At 59.6% G+C, this 9,598-nt stretch overlaps 1 protein-coding gene across 1 annotated transcript in view; it reads left to right on the forward strand.

The window, feature by feature from the left end:
- Nucleotides 1–4,665, forward strand: part of Prrx2 (paired related homeobox 2) — a 35,183-nt gene extending 30,518 nt beyond the window's left edge. The window contains exons 2-4 of the mRNA XM_078048411.1: nucleotides 2,434–2,621; nucleotides 3,159–3,340; nucleotides 4,208–4,665. Coding sequence (XP_077904537.1) covers nucleotides 2,434–2,621; nucleotides 3,159–3,340; nucleotides 4,208–4,343 — 506 coding nt within the window. The 3' untranslated portion in view covers nucleotides 4,344–4,665. The remainder of the gene's footprint in view (nucleotides 1–2,433; nucleotides 2,622–3,158; nucleotides 3,341–4,207) is intronic.
- Nucleotides 4,666–9,598: the final 4,933 nt, after the last annotated feature.

Consider the following 9,598-nt stretch of genomic DNA (forward strand, 5'->3'; position numbering starts at 1 on the left):
CTACCTGCTAGGCAAGCCCCTGCTCTGAGCTGTCCCCAGCCCCACATGGTGTTCTTTGATGGAGGAAAGTGTCACCAGGGAAACAGAAAATACAAGGTACGGCTGAACCTCGGTCAGAACAGGCCCCGCCCCACGGGTCAGAGCAGACGAGCACAGGCCGTGGGGGACTTGGCCACATCCAGCGTTTACTCACTGGCCCAGAAATTCCACGCCTAGGAACCTGTCCCACATATGCACTGGCAGAAACAGAAGAGGCTGTTTGGACAAGGCTATTTCTTGCGGCATTCCTTAAGTTTCAAAATGCTGGAAACACGCCAAGTGCCCGTCAAGAGGGTTCTGGCTGAATAAGGCACAGTACAGCCGCACACAGAGGACCACGCAGGCGTGGAGAGGATGCAAGGGCTTCTAAGCCCGGGAAGAAGGACGCAGGGTGACTCGGTAGCTGGGGATGAACAGTGCCCGCCTTGTTTTCTATTAACAGAAGGACAGAGACGCCGGGCATGGTGGTGCGCACACCTGTGATTCCAGCAGCTCGGAGGCAGAGGCAGGAGGATTGTGAGCCTCAGCAACTTAGCAAGGCCCTAAGCACCTTAGCAAGACCCTGTCTCAAAATAGAAAAGAAGAGCTAAGGATGTGGCTCAGTGGTTCAGCGCCCCCAGGTTCAATCCCCAGGATCAGAAAAAGAAAAAAGAAAACAGTACACGTATTTTACTATCCTTGGAAAAAGCAATCCAGGAAATGCAGCAAAGACTGATGAAAGAAATGATTCCTACAGGCGGGGAGAGGGGACAAGAGTGCTGAGTTGGAAAGGTCCAGAATGCTGCTGGACAAGGACAGACACAGCAGAGCGCCAGCAAGCCCGCCGGATCTGTGCCTGTCAGGTTTTGACATTTCTGTCCTCTGCTAAACCGTGGGGAGGTGACAGGGACAGGGGAGCACTTTGCACCACTCCCCCCAACCCCCGTGCTGGTTGACTCTTTCCGGGACACGCAGTGATATTACTTTGCTATTAAAATACACATTTTTAATGAGGAAATCGGACATAGGAGGAATTGTGCCGAACTGCGTGGCGTTGGCCCAGGCGTAGGGTGAGCGAGCAGATGGACAGGGCTCTGTGGGGTATGGGCGATCAGGGCAGCTCCCTGGAGGAGGGGACGGTAAGCTGGGTCTGGGGGGATTTTTCTCCAGGATAAAATTTAAATGTGGAAAGAGTCACTGAACTTCCCCTCCCTCTGAGAGGACAGGGCAGGCCCAGGTGTGACCATTACCATGAAAGTGGCTGACCTTGTGCTTTCCCAGGGCTGTGCAGAATCCCCCCTACCAGAGCTGCTCAATCTGCACCAAGGCTGAGCTGGGTCGCCCAGCTCCCTGCTGGGCTGCCTCTGCTGGCCCTCTTGTGCCTTGCCTGGGTGTCCTCCCCCATGCCGGTCTGTAGGCTCTTGTGCATCCTTCAAATCCAGTTCAAGAACATCTCTCACTGGGTGTAATGGTGCACACCCGTGATCCCAGCAACTAGGGAGGCTGAGGCAGGAGGATCACAAGTTGAGGCCAGCCTCCGCAACTCAATAAGACTCTGTCTGTGGTAAAGTGCCTCTGGGTTCAATCCCAGCACTGGAAAAGAAAGAAAAAGCCACCCTCCCAGGGCCCTCCCCTGACCCCTCCTCATGGCCACCCAGAGCTGCGCATGCTCACCCCTGGCTCTGTGGTGTCTGGATCCCAGCCGATGAGCCAATGACGCCAGTACCCGCCGACACACAGTGGGGCTCAGCACCCCCAAGGCTGCTCCCAGAGCTGGTTTGGTTTGGGGAGCAGGATGAGGATCCTGGTGCCAGACTCCAGGGTTCAAATCTGTCCCCCACCAGTGTCTTCAGGGGGCCCTTGGACTTGGGCCAGAGACCTCAGCCTCCACATCTCCCCTCCCCCTCTGCAAATCACAAGTGATGAGGCCCACAGCACCCGCCTCAGGTCCCTGTGGACACCATGACCTGGGGGCTAGTGACCACCACCTTGGCCCCTGCAGCTCTTTACAATTTATTATTGTTATTATTATTATTACTATTCAATGACAGATGTGGAGGGAGAGCTTACTGTGCCCCAGAGCTGGGCCAGGCACTGGGGTCAATTAGGTGTCTCCTGGGCGCTGCTTGACCAGGTCACTTGTCCCTGATGGGCTCTTGCTGTGACCCCCCAATTAGTTTGCTCAGACTGGCTTGCGCAGGGCAGGGCCTGGCTGCTGCTGGTCACCATGACACCGGGGCCTGCCACTTGCTGGGTGCTCAGGAAATGCAGCTGAAGAATGGACAGATGGGTGGACGGAAGCGCAGGAAACAGGGAGACGGCTGGAGGCTGTCCCAGCCCCAGAGGGCGGCCAGGATGGGCAGCGCGCACCATGGGCCTCTCGCCCCTCTGCTGAACCTTTCGGCCTCTCCACAGGCGAGTGTCCCAGCCCCGGGCGAGGTGGCGCCGCCAAGCGTAAGAAGAAGCAGCGGCGGAACCGCACCACGTTCAACAGCAGCCAGCTGCAGGCGCTGGAGCGCGTGTTCGAGCGCACGCACTACCCCGACGCCTTCGTGCGCGAGGAGCTCGCGCGGCGCGTCAACCTCAGCGAGGCGCGCGTCCAGGTGAGCATGACCCCTGAGGGGGCACCAGAGAGAGCCGCCTGTAGCGCAGGAAGCCACCGCTCGCCCAGGGTTAGGCAGTTGCCAAGGGGCGCCGGGTGTTTAAGAGCAGGAGGGCTGGAGTTCAAATCCAAACCTTGCTGCTTAACTAGCTGTGTGATCTTAGGCAAGTTATTTGCCCTCTCTGTACTTTCATTCCTCCATGCAAAATAAACACACCGGTCTATTTTTGTAGGGGTCTATGACGGTTGAGGGAGTTAATATTTTTGTAAAGTGCTGAGAACAGTGCCTGACAAGGACTCTAATAAGTAAAAGCCACTTTAAGTTTGCAGCTTTACCTGCACAGCTGAGCTGGGCGTTCAGGTGCACCCCCTCTCCTTCAGCCTCCCGCCCTGCTCAGCCTCCTCACTCGCCCACCCAGCGGGTGCCGCTTGTCCCTATTTCCAGAGGTGGAAGCGGGCGGCAGGGCGGGCACATACCCAGGTCCACCAGCCCGCCCCTCCGGCTGCCCTGCTCCACTCACCGCACCTCCCGCCCCAGGTCTGGTTCCAGAACCGCCGCGCCAAGTTCCGCCGGAACGAGCGGGCCATGCTGGCCACGCGCTCCGCCTCGCTGCTCAAGTCCTACGGCCAGGAGGCGGCGGCCGTGGAGCAGCCCGTGGCCCCGCGGCCCACCACCCTGAGCGCCGATTACCTCTCCTGGCCCGCGTCGTCCCCTTACAGGTGAGATGGGGTCCCGGGGGCTGGACGGGGACTGCGGGGCTCCCAGGGGCACTTAGGGCCCAGACCCCCTTGGGGACCTGAGGGCTTGGCCCCACCAAGTGGCCTGCTTGTGTGTGTGTGTGTGTGCGCGCTCGTGAGTGTGCGTGCGGCTGTCAAGAGAATGCACACACCTGGGTGTGAGCCCAGCCTGGGTGTCAGGGGCGTGTGCGTCTACGTGCCCACCTCGGGTCCAGGGAGAGGGGACGCCAGGTCTCCAGCACCCTGTCCACTCTCCGGGTGGGAAGTTGAGGCTGGGAGAACTGAGGGAATGGCCTTCCTGTCCATGGTCCTGGTGGGCCCAGAGTCAAGTGCTAGGGCAGTTTTTTTTTTTTTTCCCCTTCAAATTAAAACTTTAGAAGGGGTCTGTGGTGAACTGGCAGAGGGAGAAGCTGGGGCCAGGCCCCGGGGCGCAGGCTGGCAGGGGCACCACTGGCCGTGGTCTGGGTGAGCAGCCCTGCTGCGGTGGCCTGGGAGGCAGTGGCGGGCTTGCGAGACCCCCTCCACACCGCTCTCCCTCACCTGGGCCTGGAGGACCACCAGGGCGCCCTGGGACACAGGCACCGCGGGGCCAGGCCCAGAGCTGGCTCAGGGACAGCGGCGCCCCGGGGACTGTTCTTGGGAGGGTCAGCAAGGAACGCCCACAAATAAAAGGCTCCTTAGACCCAGCGTCCTCCCAGGTGTTTCTGACCCCTGACTCCTGCCTCCTTCCCAAGTCCTGTAGCCCAGCCCTGCGCCCCAGGCACAGGCCCCGGGAGAGCAGGCTGGGGGACAAGGTGACCCCAGGCAGCAGGCCAGCTTCACTGACCCCTGTGTTTCCTGTCCCCCTAGCTCGGTGCCACCCTACAGCCCTGGGGGCTCAGGCCCCACCACCCCAGGGGTCAACATGGCCAACAGCATAGCCAGCCTCCGCCTCAAGGCCAAGGAGTTCAGCCTGCACCACAGCCAGGTGCCCACGGTGAACTGACAGGCAGGGACCCATCGGCCCTGGCCCGACAGCAGGAAAGAGGACAGCTGGACAGGAAGTGGCCCCTCCTGTCCCTGTGCCAGGGCTGGCCAGCGCTCCTACCCACATCTCCAGCCTGGACTCCTGAGCTCAGAAGGCCCCAGGGCACCCAGAGTGCGGCTCGGCGCGTCTGTCTGCAGCGGCTGGAGACCGCCACCCTGGCCCGTGACGGGCTGGGCTGGACAGCGGGGCGGGAGCCCGCCAAGGACCTCGATTACTTTGTGTATTAAAACCAAAAGGCTTTGTCTTTAAGAAATAAAACCATTTTTTTTAAGCTCCAAAAGATCGTGGGAGGGTGGATAAGGGGAGCTGGGACTCCGTGGGACTGATGGACCTTCTGGGACCCTTCTCTGGCCTGCAGCAGTCACAGGGCCACCCTGGGCCTGGCTCAGACCAGCCGTCTCAGAGGCACACTCGCACAGTCCCTTGGAACGTCGTCCTCAGTCACCCTGCAGGGCCCACGGCTGGGGGCTGGGGTAGGGGACAGAAACCTGCCCTGGGCTTCATCTCCCATTCTGAACCCCCTGGGACCCTTGCTGTGTGACAGGGCGGGGGCACCTCCACTCTATGCAGGGACAGGATAGACAGCCACCGATTTCTGAGCGGCCTGATGGAGTGTGGGCCGTGCTGGATTAGGTTCCCCTCTTCCTGGGACACCGAGGCATGGGACAGCTGTCCCTCCACACCCATTCACAAACAATAACTGGAGGTGGCAGAGGACACACATGCCACCACTGACGCTGCTTAGGAGGGACCAGCATAATCTGGGTGGCCAGAGCGGACGGAGGCTGCCCCACCTCCTGCCGGCTCTTCTGGGTGCTCACCCTCCAGGGAGGGGCAGACCCCAGCCCAGCCCAGGGGCACTGGAGGATCTGTACCCTCGAGCCTCAGGTTCAGACCCCGGCCCTGGGGTGGGGACACAGCCCGTGATACCTGGACGGGGGGAACACGATGAGCAGATCTGCCATATTCTACCCCCGCTGCATGGCATCAGTGTCCCCAAAGTGCTAGCCCTGGGCCCCACCTTCTAGATGGCCTCAAACAGGCAAAGCCTTGATGCTATTACAGGACATATCGGCCCTGTCCCCCTCAGCCGACACCCCGCACACCTTTGTTTTGGTGCTAGGGACAGATCCCAGGGCCCCTCGAGTGCTCTGTAAGTGCTCTGCCACTGAGCTACGCCTCCGGCCCTGAAGTCCTCGATTTTGTTTGAGAGGTCTGTAGCCACACTGAGGGACCTGGGGACCTCCCGTCCCTGCGGCCCCAACATACCCTTCATTTGCTCCCCATACTCCAGCTGCAGTTGGGCCACGGGGACCTGGCTCCGGTGGCTTGAGCGTGGCCCCTTCAGAGGGGCAGGGTCAGTGGGCGGCTGCGGGGCTCCTCAGAGGCAGCAGAGCCTGGGCTCCGGGAAGGGCGTTCTGCTGACCCATGGAGCTGGGTGGGCAGAGCCAGGCCAGAGCCGGGGGCTGGGGGTCGTCAGAGTCGCCTTCCTTGCTCCATGTGGTCTCCACCCGGGGTAAGGGCACTCTGGCCCCCGTGGCCATCCGTTCACTGACTATTGCCACACACTTGGCATCCGCTGGCCCAGGAGGAGGTGGCTTGTCCTTTTATCCACCCTGGAGTGGAGGGCCACCCCGGCCGGAGCAGGGTCCTCCCTGCCCAGCTGGCTGCTCCCCCCACCTGGGGATTGGGGCCCAGAGATTGTCCCCATGGACAGCCAGGAACCGGGGCCTCTTTCATGCCTGGAAGCACTAAATTGGGAACAAGCAGAGGACAGTCCCTCCGGGCACCTGGCGAGGCCCAGAGCTCGATGGCGGCGCTTCCCGTCCTCCTGCCTTTCCGCCCCTCCTCACACGCTGAAGCTCCGTGAAGGAGTGGGGCTGGGGCTACTGGCCAGAGCCGGGCTCCCACGGGTGGGGCCTGAAAGGTGGGCCCCAGGAGCGCCAGCCTTGGAGAGGGTCAGGGCCGGTTCCAGGGCAGCCCAGGGCCCCTGGACCAGAGACGTCCACCCCGTGCCCTCCCCGGTGCTGCGGGAAACAAGCTTGCCTGGCCTGGAGGACGCGGAGGACAGAGCCTCACACCCCGCGGAGCTAGGTGGCACTCACTGCGGGTCCTGGGCACCCTTCCCGTGTCCCTTCCCATAAGGCCAGGGGCCCCAGGCCCCGTCCAGGCGGGCAGAACCCACACTCTGCCTGCCTTTGCCTGCTGGCCAGGTGAGGCTGGGAGGGGACCTTGTGTGTGTCCACTTTTATGTGTTATGTGAATACAGGAGGGAGGGGGAGAGGCACAGAGGGGAGGGCCACAGAGACAAAACTCTGGCAGAAACCCAAACCAGAGAAACCAAGGCCAGAGTTTCTGGCTCCGTGACCTTGAGCCACGCATGGTTCCAGGACCTGGTTCCCTCCTCTGTGAAGTGGAGGATCTCAGAGGCCACCGCCCAGGGTTGTGGGCCCCCACCTGGGCCATCTGTGGGCACAGCAGTTCCTTACAGTGGAGGACAGAGGGATGGGGTTGAAGGGGGTCAAAATCTCCTGGAAACGGCACTCTCCGTGTCCAGGAAACCCGGCGCCCGGCCCAGGGCTGCTCCCGGTTCCCTCTGTCCCACCCCACTCCTGGGGAACCCAACGGAGGGACTAAAACCAGACGGGTCCCTCCGGCTCCTGCGCTCCTGGTGTCCACCACTGGAGGGCGCTGCGGGGCCGCGAAGCGGGGCTGGCCGCAGGCTCCTTCAAGGACACAGCCCACCCCAAGCCCGGGCAGGGCCGGCGCACAGCATTTTGGAAACGTTGTAACAGCCATGAAAATGTTCGCCCAGTCATTCCTCCTGAGTCCCCATCGAGCTGTGACCCAAAGCAGGGAAAAGCAACGCGCACAGGGCGTTTTCCACGTACTTTACAAGTGCGAGGTAAAAAATCTGGGAAGCCACAAACCAAAACATAAGTGGATTAAATTCCATGGTGTTCACAGCCCACTCTCTGCACATTATTATGATGACTTCAGAGAAAAATAAAGCTATCCAAAATAATGCAGGCCACTGAGCTTTTTTTTTCTCTTCCTTTTCCGTCGACCTTGGTGGGATCATAGACAAACACCCCTGCGTCTGAGGGTGATCCCCCTTTTAAGCATCGAGTGCTGGAAGAGTGTGCTGGAGAACCTCGTAATTCTTAGTTCACATCTCGGAAGGGATTGGGTGGAAGTTGGAGCATGAGGAGGTGAGGAAGGGGCACCTCAAGGTCAGAAAGGGGCCAGGGAAAGACTGTGTGGTGGGCAAAGTGCTATGATGGTCCCCTGTTCCGCCCCCGGTCACCCCATCTTAGGATCCCTGTCCTGGACTGTGAGTGGAGACCAAGGCTTGCTTCCACCTAACAGAGGGTGACAAGGGGAAGGGACCTTTCAGGTGTGATTAGGCTCCATCATCAGTCACCTTTGACTTAATCAAAAGGGAAATTGCCCTGGGTGGGCCTGTACTATTCAGGTGAGCCCTTTAGTAGATGATGTGGGTCCCTCCTAAAAGAGCGTGGGGCAGATTTACCCTCCTGCTGACCTTGAAGAAGCAAGCAGCCATGCATGACCTCAGTTAGGAGCCCAGTCTGGCTACAACACAAATGCACTGGAGACCTTAGATGGAACCTCAGATGGGTGACGCTCTGAGGGCACCTTGAGAGTCCCTGAGCAGAAAGACCTACTGAGCCCAGTCTCCTGGCTGAGACCCTGAGAGATCCCACGTGCTGTTCACACTGATAGTTTGTGACTCAGCAGTGGGGAGTGGTCCTGAGCAGCCATGGGCTGGTAAGCCCCATCAAGGCTCCTCCCGGGCCTGTCCAGCAACGTCCTCCCACCAACCGTCTCCAGCAAGAAGCCCTCCCTGTGGGCGCCCCAGTGTCAACTCTAGATGTCAGCAGATCTGACTTAGCGAGAGCTAGAATTCAATGTTCTTATTTTCTATTCGGAAAATAGAAAGCAAAACCTCCTGGTTTTCATAATCAAACTTTTCACAAAGGGAAGCGGATCATAATCTCTTTGGTAGCTGGCGATACCCAGAGGCGCTGCCATCATCACGTGCCCGCGGTCGCCGCTTCTGTGGGCACAGTGTGTGCACCTTATGTCACCTACATGTTTAATATGCCCAGGGAACAATCTGGGAAGTCATAAACCATGTGACCCCAGGTCACCCCATCTCTAGGATGGGCTTCTCGGGGAGGTGGGCCTGTGGGTGGCCTCTGATCTTTATATATGCACTTGTAAGTTTCTCCACTTGGCTAGAAAAATTGACAAAACTCTTTAAAATCTTATCCAAATTTGAACGATCCTTTTGGAGCATACAACATGTACCACAAGCCATGAAAAGTAAATATGCCATGGGCTGATGGCACAGGCCTGTCATCCCAGTGACTCAGGAGGCAGGGGCAGGAGGATCACAAGTTCGAGACCAGCCTCAGCAACTTACCGAGACTTGTGTCAAAATAAGAAGGGCTGGGAATGTGGCTAGTGGTCAAGCACCTCTGGGTTCAGCCCCTGGTACCAAAGAAAGAAAAAGAAACAGCCAGGCAGAGGGACGGGAGGCACAGGTGTCGGTGAGGTGTGGCTCGTGCACACAACCTGGGAAACGCACAGCCAAGGACAGGGGCCAGTTAATAACCGAGGAAGCCAGGGTGTGGCTAAGCTCCGGGTTCAGGACGACTGAGAGCCCCAGGAGACCTCAGGCAGGACCAGGGCAGGCCCAGAGCCCCTGAGCACGGACGTCCCCACATCTGAGATGTGCGTGGGGCTCCATGGTGCCCATTAGCCTGCAAAAATGGTGTCTTGTTGTGGAATTCCCTCCTGGACCAAAATGACTCTGAATCTGTCCCTGAGGTGTGGACACACGGGTTGACCACAGCACTCATTCCCTGAGGCCTGCCCTAGAACCAGACCTGGGACATGGGCAGGAAGAGCAAGGACCAGCCAGACCCCATCTCTGTCCCCTGGGGACATGTCCTAGAAGGACACAGGGGGTCATGGAGAATATGTCAGGAAGATGGGCTGGGGTGTGGCTCAGGGGGCCCCCTCTGTCCCCAGCACAGCACACACACAAAAGACCACGGGGTTGTGCCCACAGATCTGGGGACCTCACTGTCCTCATGAGGACAGGCCTCGTCTGCATGGAACGGTGCCACCAGAGGCTCTGCACAGTGACGGGCGCCCCTGGCTCTGGGTGGGGAGTGGGGACCAAG

Source organism: Ictidomys tridecemlineatus, chromosome 4 (genome assembly GCF_052094955.1).
Source record: "Ictidomys tridecemlineatus isolate mIctTri1 chromosome 4, mIctTri1.hap1, whole genome shotgun sequence".
NCBI classification, from domain to species: Eukaryota; Metazoa; Chordata; class Mammalia; order Rodentia; family Sciuridae; genus Ictidomys; species Ictidomys tridecemlineatus.